Source organism: Lepisma saccharinum, chromosome 12 (assembly GCF_977018435.1).
Source record: "Lepisma saccharinum chromosome 12, izLepSacc3.1, whole genome shotgun sequence".
NCBI classification, from domain to species: Eukaryota; Metazoa; Arthropoda; class Insecta; order Zygentoma; family Lepismatidae; genus Lepisma; species Lepisma saccharinum.
The window spans coordinates 67643129-67657152 of NC_139240.1; the positions used below are offsets into that span (position 1 = coordinate 67643129).

The following is a 14024-nucleotide window of genomic DNA, read 5'->3' on the forward strand; positions in this document are numbered from 1 at the left end:
TATATCCCAATACCCTTTTTTTTTTTTACCTAATCCTGGATTTATTTTTACATATATGACGAAGTATTTTATATACTGAAAAGAAATACCTGAAGAAGCGAAGCGTAGCTTCGCGAAACATCGTCTGCATGGGGTGTTACGACTATTAAACTCACTCGCGTAATTTTATTATACTTTTTATACTGTGAACTTGTGAAATAAACTAGTGATAAACTGCAGTAATCTTGCAAGCTCCAGATTTCATCACAGTCCTACCATGTAAGAAGGTGGCAGAGTGGTAGCGAGTTGGCTGTGTTATGTAGAAAATGCATGTCTGATCCTCATGTAATGCAATGCTGTTCTGTGATTGCAGACTCTTAGGATTAAAGTATTTTTATCCTTTATTTTTTCATCAGGGCATGGACTCTGTTCTTGACTCCTGTCGTATGAAGCAGATGTGAATGTCATGACCGAATAGAATCTTCATAAACGCCCTTGGACCTTGGCATTTTGAAGGAAGAAGCTGCTCATTGATGCAGGTGTGAAGAAAGTTTATATTTTTAGTTGGTCTAGTCTTGCTGCTGGTTAGTTCGATCTCTCATGGGAATTCTAAAATTCTGTGTAGATCCAGAATAACTGTGGAACTACTTTAAAAAGTACTCCCAAAGATCTTGTTCTAGTGTTCATTTGCAACAGACTCTGAAAGTAGTCATGCTGGAAGAACCTAGTGTAAAGAATGATGGACAGCTTTGTTCTTTATAGTGAATGATAAAGTAAAATTATTCACAAACTTATTCATACTGCATTAAGTCTGATGATGCAAATGAAAAGATATTTCTATTGTTGGTTCATAGTTTGATGTGTCTGTTTTCAGTTAGTTTTTTGGTGTTGGCAAAACCCATAATTTTTCGTATTGGCCAAACACATAATCTCACAGTTGTTAGGTCTTATGATTTTGTGCCAAATTTTTATTGTTGATCACTAAATTTCACCTAACTGTTAACAATGAAGATAAATTATGAAAGTTTGGCATAAAACATGAGACCTGTGAGATTATCTTTTTCTTTTCCAACTTCATGCAAGTAAGAAGTTTGTGAAACCTCACTTCTTATGAAAAAAAAAAGTCAATGTTCTGTTGATCTATATATATACTGTATAGTGTATCATATACTACGTAAGGCATTAAGCTATTTTTTAGAGGTGAATGTTTGTTTTATTTCATGTAGAAAAAGTCATGGACAAGTCATTTGGTGTACAGTGGCAAGATGCTTTGTCCTTGTTTGCAAGGTAAGAATTACAGGACACTGTGCTGCATATATTTTTTGAGTAAATACAATGCAATTGGACAATGGTTTCTGGTGACATTTGGAAAATTGAACAAAACATTGTTCACCTACGTTCTAGCAGTGATTCAAAAGTCCACTGTAGCCATCGTACAGCCTCGCATTAACCAACTTATTTTTATAACCACCCACTTCTCCCATTAAACATCCACTCTTTCATTTCTGAAGGTGTAATTTTTTAGCTGAATTTAATGTGGGTCTGATGTGGTTCTTTCTGCAGTAAATATTCTGATAGTGATTTACTGTATTTACGCGTGTATAATGCGGACCCTGTTTTTTGATATGGAAAAGTGACAAACAATTATATCTCGTATATAATGCACAGTATAATCCAGTTTCAAGAAATGGCTTAGTTAGTTGTAGATCGTAAAGCTATTGTTATGCTGGTCAAGAGTGAATGACATCATACCTATTCAATGAATCACTTGTTGCTATGTGGACCAAGAGGAGGAGAATATCACTTCTGTATGCCATGAGTTACCAACCCACACAACTTCCTGCCCTCCCTCCACTGCTTTTAGCATCCCAAAGCTTTCACCCTTTAACCACCTTATTTATTCTGTAATGGTAGACGGCGAGATGAAAGTTATGTTATGGATTTGCAGTGCTGAGGAAGTTATTTTCTATTATTTCTTGACCAACAAATACTGTTGATACGCATCCCATGTGATGGGAGGTGCATTCTCAAATTCTGCCAGAATGGCACTGCTTTCCTTGGTGTCGCAGAACATTACATTACAAAGTAAAAAATCGTGGGAAATGGTCTTCAAACTTTTATACAAGGTTTTGCTAATTCCTTTTTTACTTTTTCTAAAAAAAAAAAAAACATTCAAAATGTGTACTTTTTTCGTAACTAACAACATTTATACGAGGTACATTCAGGGCCCTCAAATTAGCAGTTTGCAGCACAAGATTTCTTCCATTAAAGCATTTACACACTCCATATATATAATATTATTTGGCCAGTAATACATTTTAATTATTATTTTCTTTTTCCTTATCTTTTCTTCATCCAGTAAAGTAAAGTGTTCCCCTGTGCATAGCACCACGCCATGAAGGCGTATAGGGGGTGTGGGGGTAACGCCCCACACTTTCTTGATCCGGTCGTGAGTGGGGGTGATGTGATCAGCATCACGCCCCTGACCGCCTTTACCCCCCAGGGTTTCCCCCAGGTACCCATGTTATTCGACGCTGGGTAGGCGCCGGGGCCGCTTCCACCGTTAGAAACGTTCCCGGATTTGAACCGGCCGGGGATCGAACCCGGGACCTTTAGCATGGTAGTCAGACGCTTTACCGACTGAGCCACCGTGGCCACTTCATCCAAAATATCATAAAAATCAATGTTTTCTTTCATCCAAAGTTACATAAAAATCAATGTTTCTTCATTTTGTGATCAAGTTATTTCATTCGCATTTCACATTAGTGTCACTATCTTGAATGGAATACTGTTGCCATATTCACAAACTACAGGATTTAAGCTTTACAACGATATATAACATGATAGGGTTCCGTAATCATGAAAAATCAATGCAAGTGTCACAAAATCATGGAATGACCTTGTACAGTTTCATGTAGGCTGTCCGTATTATTCCGTGCATAATACGCACCACAGTTTTTGGGAACAAAAATTTTGGAAAAAAGTGTGCATTATACACGAGTAAATACGGTATTTTTGTTAAAACACTTCTTTATAAAATTTGTTGCTGGGATATTGTTCAAGTAGGTGTCGTGGCATTTCAAGTAATTATCAGGAGTAAATGGATTGATTTTTTATCTTTTTGATCACAAGACACACACTTCTTGAAAGCAATGCACTCATTTTAACTGTTTTTAAAAATAAAATAAAATTTGTGAAATTTGAGTAAAGAATATGTTTTTGTACTCTTGCAGGAACCAAAATGAACTACAGCCCTCCAGTCATTGGAATTCCTATCTCTGTTTCCGCAGTGCTAATGTAGACTGCCAAGCTTTGAACAAGAATACACCTGCAGTATATTGCTGCAATATGGAGTAAAGGTGAGTTTAGTCACAAGTAATGCTATTTCTGCATAGGACCTGCTATAATCAATTTGTTCATGGATAGATGAAAGTGTTGGAGCATACGAACTATCAGAAATAGGGTTTCTTTAAAAATACATAATTTGTTGTAAATTGCATTGAAAGTACCGTGCAAAGGAGTGGAAGTTTGGAACTATGTGATTCTCGTTGTGTGTGTGTGTGTGTAATACTTGTACAGGATGTGGATAATTATTGAAGGGTATTGGGAAATTCCTGTATTTTGGCCATAAATGTTCTTGGAGTTGGTAGAAACTTTGACAATAGAAGTGCTTCCCCTTTTAATTTAAAAAAAAAAGTTAAGATTTTCTTTAAATCGTAGAAGAGTTTTGGAGAACCATATTTTCAATTTTTTTTCACCTGTGAATTTTGTGATTTACAACATCCTTATAAAAACTCATGGCAAAGTGAGGAAACTTGTTTTAGGATACTGCTAACAAATGTGATTAAATTTGTAAAATGCAATCCAATCCTTATATTTTCAGAATGTAAGTCTTTTGATGAGGAAATGCACTTGAGTCGCCTACAGTCTAGTCTTGGGCATCTGGAACAACAGCCTGGAATGTTGGGAAGATGTAAGTTGCTATTTTTTATTATTGTTTTTCTTCTATTTACTACACATGTAGTACTCAGTTGGAAAGTAACGCTTAGGTATGAGAAATTGCTGGAAGCATGTAACATCAACACTTCATGTTTACAGTACATGAGTAGTACCACATTAGAATAGCTGGATGAGAATAAATTGTCCCTGAAATCCATTTCTGCCTTGTTAAATAAACTAGTACTGCAGTAAGCATGCAAGCTTCCTAAATGACCTTGACATAGATTTCATCACAGTCCTACCATGTAAGAAGGTGGCAGAGTGGTAGCAAGTTGGCTGTGTTACGTGGAAAATGCATGTCTGATCCTCATGTAATGCAGTTCTATTTTTGTGATTGCAGATTTTTAGAAATCAAAATGTTTTATTCTTTATTTTATCAGGGCATAGACTCGGTTCTTTATTCCTGTCGTATGAAGCAGATGTGAATGTGATGACCGATTCCTGCCATGACTAGAATCTTCATGACCTTGGCATTCTGAAGTAAGAAGCTGCTCATTGATGAAGGTGTGTAGAAAGTTGATATTTTTAGTTGTCATAGTCTTGCTGCTGGTTAGTTAGATCTCATGGGAATTCTAAAATTTTGTGTAGATCCAGAATAACTGGGGAACTACTTTAAAAAAGGTACGATTTTACAATACCGGACAACTCCCTGATTTTCTTCAAATTTCACATACACACTAATTTAAACTCATAATCACGAATCTGCAGTTAAAATTTGGCGGTCAGGTGCGGAACTTACAAAATAATATGTAGAAGGTTGCGATTTTACAATACAAATAAAGGCATAATTTCGTTAATAGTTCGAATACTAACTAATTATGGAGTCCTGATGACGTATCTGCAGTTAAGATTTGGTGGTCTAGTGTAGAAATTGTAAATTAACGTGTAGAAGTTGTGAATAACCACGCTGATTCTCGATACATGAACAATGATGGGAGCCATTTTTCTCATATGAACAAGTGACATTCGCAATTCCTGACGTTGCATTCAGTTCCCAAGGTTGCTGAAGTGTTGTGCGATAAGTGAGACCCTCAGTGCCTCAATTGTTCATGTGAGGAAGATGGCATCTTTTGAAGGAAGGAAGTAATGTCCATTTTTCCGTAAGTTTTGGTTTGGAAAAAGCCATTTTGGATACAGAAGAATCACCACCACGGTCCAACGCCTAAGGAATGCCCCGACCGAAGAACAACCAAGGCTGGAGTTTCGGTTGGGTAAATATTAATAATACGGGGTCATTCGTTCATATTTCACATACTCACTAATTTAGGACACTTGATCACAATTCTGTGGTTGAAATTTGTCGCTCATGTGCTACGAAACTGACATTTTTTGATGGTGCCTGGTCGCAATTAGCCTTAAACCCCTCTAACGATGCACGGGTAGCCCCACAAACCATGCACGGCAAAGTTAGGTTACGTTAGGCAAACATAGTTAAAATTGGGGTCGTAGTAATATCAGGAATATATATTTCGTTCTTTAAGTATTCGAAACGCAAAATCTTGCGATAAATAATGAGCAATTGTGCATTGTCGGTTGCGATCACGGATCCCCTTATTTTGCAAGTTCCACACGTGAGCGCCAAATTTTAACTGCAGATTCGTGATTAGGAGGCCTAAATTATTGAGTATGCGAAATATGAAAGAAATCGGGGAGTTGTCCGCTACTGTAAAATCGCTCCTTAAAAAATACTTTCAAAGCTCTTGTTGTAGTATTAATTTACAACAGACTCTGTAGGTAGTCATGCTGGAAGAACCTGGTGTAAAGAATGATGGACAGCTTTGTTTATAGTGAATATGGCCTCGATGGCACAGTGGTAGCGTTGCCGTCTTATAATCAAGGAGTCCCGGGTTCGATACCCTGTGAAGGCATATAGTGGTTCGAATCCCACTTTAAGCTGTAGGTAAAAAGGTAAAGTGCTCCCCTGTGCTTAGCACCACACCATGAAGGTGTATAGGGGGTGTGGGGGTGATGTGATCAGCATCATGCCCCTGACCACCTTTACCCCCCAGGTACCCATGTCATTCGACGCTCTTCCAACATTAGAAAAGTTCCCGGATTTGAACCGGCCGGGGATCGAACCCGGGACCTTTAGCATGGTAGTCAGACGCGTTACCGACTGAGCCACCGCGGCTGTAGGTCCAGTCCCAATTAGCCTTGCTCTGCATAAAGTGGACTTAAAACACCAACTAACTTTATAGTGAATGATGAAGTAAAATGTTTATCAAACCTATTCCTACTACATTAAGTATGATGCAAATGAGAAGATATTTGTATTGTTGGTTCATACGTAGTGTTTATTTTTTGGTGTTGGCAAAACACATAATCTCACAGTTGTCAGATCTTATGATTTTGTGCCAAATTTTTATTGTTCATCTCTAGATGTTACTTAACTGCTGTTTATTTTATCTTTGTAACATCATTATTTCACTTTTCCATCATCAATCAAGACAAAAGCATTTGGTGATAAATTATGAAAGTTGGGCGTGAAAAATTAGAACTGGCAACTGTGAAATTGTTTTTTTTTTTATTTATATTTTTTGGCTCCATTGATGCAAACGAGAAGTTTTTGAAAGATCACCTCTTATATTTTCCTGTGAAAGAAGTGCAACATTTTCTTTGTAGAGGTATTTTTTTTTTCATATGGATTTGGACAAGTCACTTGGTGCACCATGGGAAAATGCTTTGTTCCTGTTTGCAATATAAGGATTATTGAAGACTGTGCTGCATACATTTTTTGAGTAAATATAATGCAAATGAACAAGCATTGTTTCAAAAGTCCAATGTCACAACCTGTAGCCAATATAGGGCCTCACATTAACAAACTTATTTGTATCACCTCCTCCTCCCATTAAATATCAATTCTTTTATTTATGTAAGTATAAATTATTAGCTGAATTTAATTCTGCTCATTATTTATTTTTGTTAAAACACTTCTTTGATAAAAGTTTTACTGGGATATTGTTCTGAGTTGGTACCAACTAATTATCATTGGTTGTTTTGTGATCAATAGGGCATAAAAAAAGAGGCACTCTTCTTCAGTTGCTTCATTAGTATTTGAACAATATCGGTGTTGTACGAAGTTTGGCCACAAAGTGTAAGCTATGATTTAACTTGTCCCTATTCTTCTTCCAGGAGCAGAAGTAAATTCCAGTTCCTCGATCATTAGATCTCCTTTTCATGTTGTTGGCGTGAATGACAGTGATGAAGGTCCTCCAATGCTGGCAGAGTACTTGACATCAGATCAGGATCCATGCACAGCTGTGACCAGTTCATTCCTGTGATATGGTGCAAGGGTGAGTTTAGTCACAACTAATGCTATGTCTACAGGGTTGCTACACTGCTGGAAAACAGGGAAATGTCAGTGAATGCAAGAGAAAAAGTTGCAAAATGAAGAAGTGGTCCATTTCCTCTCATCCCTATGATTCTCAGTCTTGTACAATTTCAGTTCTACATATACTTGTAGGTAGTGTATTTAATTTTTGCATCTTTATGCCAGGTTTTAGAAAGAATATCAAAGAAAAAGTGGTAGTCCAGCTATGCTAATTGATCATAAATCAGAAATGTTAGTGAAGAGGAGGAAATACATGAATAATTTCCTAGAAAATAGGGCTTTTGTTGTTTTTTATTACATTTATAAGTGCATAGCATCTGGAGAAATATTTGTTGCAGAAAGGAATTATATAGCAAATCTGTTAGAAAGTGAAAAATTTTGTGTAGTTTATGAAGATTCTGTTGTGTTTAGATGGGGGAGATGTGTTATGGTGAAATAATGTTAGTGTTTAGATGGGGGAGATGTGTTATGGTGAAATAATGTTACCTTCGCTTGAAGGCTCGATGCAAATCGTTATACCACACGGTACATTTCGTGCTGATTGTAATTTTGTGTTCTTCGAATTTTCACAAAGTTTGGTGTGTGAAAGTGAATACTCAGTAATAATTAATGGACCTGTATACAGTATTTAATATATAAAAACAAGGTTGAAAAGCAAAAAAACATGTCTGGAAAAAAATTCAATTTTGGACTAGAAATGTCAGGGAAATTCATAACCAAAAAATCATAGCAACCCTGTTGTGGATAGGACCTGCTATAATCACAATGAACAAAGTGCCTGTTCTGTCCAGCCTGTTGGAGGGTTTTTATCGAAATTGTTCTTGGAGCTGGAGGGGGCCATTGCACATGCTTCTAGAGTGTAAGCTTGGTAAGGCAGAAGGAAGTCCGAGACGTCGGATGGATCCTGATCACTGGGTTGGAAATTTTTGGAGCCTTACATGCTCTCGTGTTGCTACCTCCCAGGAATGAGAAGTGACGGTGGCCAATTGATAGAGGCATGCAAATTTCGTTTTTGACAAAAATATGAAACAACATGCTGTAATGTTCACTTTTCATGTTTCTGAAAGGTGTGAGGTGCATTTTCCTACCCTGTTTTGTCACGAAATAATGCGAAATGAACTGCAAAATGCGAAATATACTCTTAAACAGGAAATTTACCATTTATATACCGACGCGACACTTTCTAAAGTATCCTGAGAGTTATGCAATTCACGGAAAATTGAGTATTTCTGCTGTAAATATTTGAGAAGCAAAAATGGACTCCTTTACACAGGAATAAACTTAGTACTCTGGTAACGACATAAATGTGCTATTAGAAGGGGTAAGTTTATTTTGTGTAACAAGTGCAGTTTTTAAATCAAATTTAGGATTATATTCACAATTTTAAAACCAAAATGTCATTTTATATAGCACTTTTGATGTGATTATTCACCGATATAACACCGAAATTTTATTTTATTTACCGCTTTTGAACCCGAAATCGACTCTTATTTTTGTACCGAAATTTTGCTTTTTTATTTACCAAACATATGCGCCTCTACCAATTGGGCATGACTGATTGTTCGAGGGTGTCTGTTTGGGAGCGTATTTTCTTTCTCTGCAACATGTGTTTCAAAGAATACTAATTTTTAATTATAATTACAACCCTGGCAGGATACTTTTGTTGTTATTTTCTGGAAAATGTCTAAAAATAACTTGTAGGAAACTTAAATGTCACCACGTTTGTGTATGTAATGAGCAAAAGGAGCATTGTCATATAAGAATTATTACACAGGGTGTCTGGCAGTCAAGAAACTGAAGAAAAAGTAAAGAACTCAACAAGTAGGTCAGGTCAAGAAGTCAATGAAAAGACAAGAAATTGTGCATTTTAGCTCTCACAATGGCTGACTGATTTAGTTTATTTTACTTCACTTTTCTGGCCCTTTTGGCTAATCGTGAAGATGAGGATGAATGATTGTAATTTAAGATGGACGAAGGAACAATCACAAATATATAGGGTGTTGCATGTAACTTGACAAATTGAAATATCGCAAGAAATATGCACAATGGATGAATCATATGTCCATCTCACTGCTGGTGGCCACATTCGGGCGATCACATACCGTGACATTGACGGCAAGGGGTGCAGCAACTTTGTTCGTCAGTGCAGGGGAAGTTTCCCTCGTGGCTTTATGGTTGTGACGGGATTCGGATATGAGGGTGATGCACGTGATTCTAGAGGAAGTCCGAGACATCGGATCGAGTCTGGGTTGGAAATTTTCAGAAAACGACAACAAAAGTCCACTTCATGTACAGGAAAGCTAATCGAACCTAGGATACCCCGATTCCATGGCAAGTTTTTTTTGGTTGAGTGAGTGTTTTAAATCCACTTTATGCACAGTAAGGCTAATTGGGACTCGACCTACAGTTTAAACCAAGATCTGCCAGGTATCAAACCCAATACCCCTCGATGAGTTTTCTAAGTCTCTCTTGATCGTTGTGATTAGCCAAAAGTGGCATAAAATAGCAAAGGCCCTCTACAGTGCTGGTTGTCACAAGTAATGCTCTCACTGGACGGGATCTGCTATAATCAGGATGGACAAAGTGCCTCTGGATAATAGCAGGTTCTGTCCAGCGTATCGGGGGGTGGGAGCTTTATTTTCTTGTATCAAAAACAAAAGTCATTATTGACTTGGGGAAATTTTTCGGGGCTGCCTGAAGGCAAGGGACATACACAGGCCATCAACTTAGGTACTACAGTTCTATTTGAAATATTCCATTCATAATGTTGAAAAACAAAGTTTCCCTAACCAAAGAAAAATACATGCAATGTTGATTTAAAATTTTAATTTTCAAAATATAATATTTTTTGTTCATGATTTTGACAGCAAAAAGAATGTTACAATTCAATTGTACACATAGTATAAATGTACTTTCCAGCAACTTGTTACAATTATTATTTTTATCACTTCCATCCCAATTGATTTCCATGTTCCTTCTCTCCACCATACGCCTGAAAATACAAACAATTATAATTAATTGGTTTATGCAGATATCAATGCTAGAAAATTATAACAATTAAAAGTTGTATCACTTTACAAGATTTAAAGCAAGACATTTAAAAAATACTTCAGATTTTGCATAAACAATGCTGGAAAAGTATCAGTAAATAAAATTCTGCCAATAGAATTTGCCTTAGTTTTCACCATAGTAAATTCATTATTTCAATCATATGGTACAACCCACACACACATTTTTTCCATTAATAATAAATGTTTTGAGTTTTATTATCAATGCATCCACCCACACAGCCTACATCCTGTAGTCCACAGTGGTTAAACCTACAACTCATCCACCTTACAGTCCTGACCTGAACCCATGTGATTATTTTCTGTTCCCTACAATAAACAATCACATGCACAGAAGATGATTCTCAAGTCCTGAAGAAGCTGTCCGTGCCTATGAATGTGGCCTTTCAGCACTCGATGAAAATTAGTGGAAAGAATGGTTTACAAGAATGCAAAGTGCATAGAATGTTGTGGCGAGTACTTTGAGAAAATACAGTATTGATTTAATCTTTTTTAATTATTATATTTCTCAAAAGTTTTGTAGTGACCTTCGTACAGAAGTTTATTTTGGTTAAAATAGGCAGGCAAAAAGGCATTGATAACGCAGAAAGTGGTCACAGTAAACCAAAAAAGTGGCAAATTCATCTCTTACATCTTCAATTTCATAAAAAATATCTAAAATCTACATGGAAATGACTTTCCTTTGTTGCCTTGATAACCGCTAGTATTTTTCCGATATTCACTGACACGCACCTACACTGGTCCTCTAGGGCCTGTGAATGGTCACAGCTAATGAAAAGTTTATGGAAATTATTTTCAATATAAGTCTTATTTATTATGCTTTATGAACAATTTCATCAAAACTTATCCTGTTTCGAGTTACTGATGCAGATCTGTGAACAAATCTGTAACCCTTTCAAGATTAATCACGGTTTGATGTTATGTCAAGAACCTGGCTCGAAAGCAGAGGTTTAAGAGAATCTAGCCGATGCATAAGCTGATTCGCTCATTTAGGGTACAGGTAGTACCTACAAGGTTGACTTGTGATACCAACAGGTGTTCTCGAGTTCCCAACCAGATTAGATTGGAGTTAGCTTCGAAGGTTTCGAGCTCAAATGTTGGAAGATAACTCCAATGTAACCTGGTTGGTAACTCGAGAACACCTGTCGGTATCACGTTGCCAGGAAAGCTACAATTCCTATTTTTGTGATACCAGCCTAACGGCAAACGGGTAAGAAAGCTGAAAAATACAGAATTCTGGTCACTTTTTATACTGAACGGTTCAAGGAAACTAAGTTGATATTACACGTATGCATGGATCTGCATAATTACATCCATGTAATTTAGGCTTTTACAATATGTACATAATATTAAAGTAGTAAATTACATACCTTCTTAAAAATAATTTTCCAATGCTGAAAAAGATCATAAAATAATTAATTTTGATGTCTAAAAAAAGAGTGCACATTAATTCGAGAACGTGGGTTCCTATGGAAATTACATTTTTTATGTTGTAATGTGTGGAATTTGCTAAATTTGTTGACTTCCATGTTAAAACCATAACTATAAGCTGACTGGTTGATGTTCAGTCTTCATATTAATCTATTTATAATTTTTGGAGACAAAATTTTACATCTTCACACAAAAATGTGAGGTATCGTATCGTTTGATTGACTTGTTATTGATTTTTAGTTTTGGTTATTATGTATAGTTTTTCTACCTACCTGTGGGTGTTCGTGGCAATAGGGTTGAAATGAAACACCATCTCTTATGCCTTTAGAATCAGTTTGGATGGAGGGGAGGGCATGGTATTCGCATTAATACAAGGTTAGTGGAGCAGACAAACTGTGCAGAATAAGATTGACTGACAACGGCAGTGAGCCTAAAGTTTCTGAAGTAAACACATATTGCTTAAATGTGTTTGTATTATACCCGGTCATATCATAAATTCTGTTACAAAGTTTAGACAGGGATGGTAACCCCGCAATGTTGGATCAAACAACCAGTATCATTGTGTGTTTGGCTGTGGTAGCGGACAGGTAAATTTCACTGCGAGTCGAATGGAGTGGGGTGTATATGAGAACCATGTGGCAGTAATCGCACTGCACAAAGTTGGCAAATCACCATCGGGCATTTTCAACACCATGAAAAAGCTGAACATCAGCAGGATGTTCGTGCATCGGACCATCAACAGATACTGTGACACAGGAACAATTGAGGACCGTCCCAGGAAAGGTAGACCTCGCAGCATGAGGAGTCACAAGCTCGTGAAAGCAGTGGCGGCGTGGATTCGACGAAATCCTGTCAGAAAACAAGCAGTGATGGCTCGAGAGCTGAACATTTCGAAAATGTCGATGTCGTGTTTGCTCCGAAGTGACCTAGGACTCTGCACTTATGGGCGAAGTACTGGTCACTTCCTTACTCCACAGCTTAAGGTCCAGAGGGAGCAGAAAACAAAAACACTTCTTCAGCATTATGCAAATGATGGCCACAGGAGGATTCTTTTCATGGACGAAAAAATCTTCACGATGGAAGAATCTTACAATCGTCAAAACAACTGTATTTATGGCTCATCCCAGGAAGCTAGTGAAAACACACCACGGATCCTCAGAGCCCATCATCCCGCCTCAGTGATGGTTTGGTGGGGAGTTTCGTGCGATGACACAACTGACCTCCACTTCGGTGAACATGGTGTGAAAACATCTTCGAAAGTGTACCAAGCGACAGCGTTGGAGCCACTTGTAAAATTGTTGACCCGCACCATGTTCAACAATGAGCCGTGGAACTTCCAGCAGGACTCAGAACCAGCCCACAAGGCAAAGACCACACAGGAGTGGCTTCAGAGGAATGATCCCAATTTCATTGCTCCAGCTGATTGGCCCTCCAGCAGCGCCGACCTCAGCCCATTGGACTACAGGTTGTGGTCCGTTTTGGAGGGCATCTTCTGTAGGAAGAGGCATCCAAACCTTGCGAGTCTCCCCGTCGAGACCGTGCATGCTGCGATCGATGACTGCCCTCAGAGACTTCGGGCCTGTGTGAAGACCAGAGGTGGCCATTTTGAATAGTGATTGGTACTCTATGTTGGCAAGACCTGTACCTTTGTAACTTCCAAATATTAATACATTAGCTTGCTTACTGTGCCTGTAGTTCATTATTAACTTTGTAACAGAATTTATGATATGACTAGGTACAGTGACTTAGACGGAAGTCAATTCTAGGGTAGCAAGGGGGGACAAACATTGACGGTCAAGGACACCTGTAAGGGGGGTGGGGCACAGAGGAGCAATTACCCCTTCGATTTCAAATTTTATGCATATAAAAATTCATTTTGTAAAATTTTCTTGCTTGCTTCGCTTGCATTATATCTGCTTTTCTCGTTTTCATCAAGTTCAGAGCTGTAGCTAGGGGCAGTGGGAGTTGGCCATGGGTGCCGAATGATCTAATAAAATGTTGTAAAAGAGAAAATGCCATGACATCCAGTGAAATTGATTGCACCCTATTAAATCAATTTGTTTTCAATTGCAAAAATTGGATCTAAAAGTGTTCTTGCTCGCTTCACTCGCATTCTACTTGTTTTCTCTAATGTAATGTATTTAAATAATATGTGTTGTATGCGGCTCAGTCGGTAACGCGTCTGACTACCATGCTAAAGGTCCCGGGTTCGATTT

General features: G+C 37.7%; 1 protein-coding gene and 1 long non-coding RNA gene across 2 annotated transcripts in view; both read left to right on the forward strand.

Annotated features, from left to right (window-relative positions):
• Window positions 1–405: 405 nt before the first annotated feature.
• Window positions 406–14024, forward strand: part of LOC145996527 (uncharacterized) — a 29743-nt gene continuing 16124 nt past the window's right edge. The window contains exons 1-5 of the long non-coding RNA XR_014442793.1: window positions 406–518; window positions 3213–3338; window positions 3863–3952; window positions 4359–4482; window positions 7111–7271. This is a non-coding gene — a long non-coding RNA (uncharacterized LOC145996527). The remainder of the gene's footprint in view (window positions 519–3212; window positions 3339–3862; window positions 3953–4358; window positions 4483–7110; window positions 7272–14024) is intronic.
• LOC145996369 (uncharacterized) lies at window positions 12501–13421 on the forward strand. The gene has a single exon (XM_083132800.1). It carries the CDS (start codon window positions 12501–12503, stop codon window positions 13419–13421), a length of 921 nt encoding a protein of 306 aa, XP_082988926.1.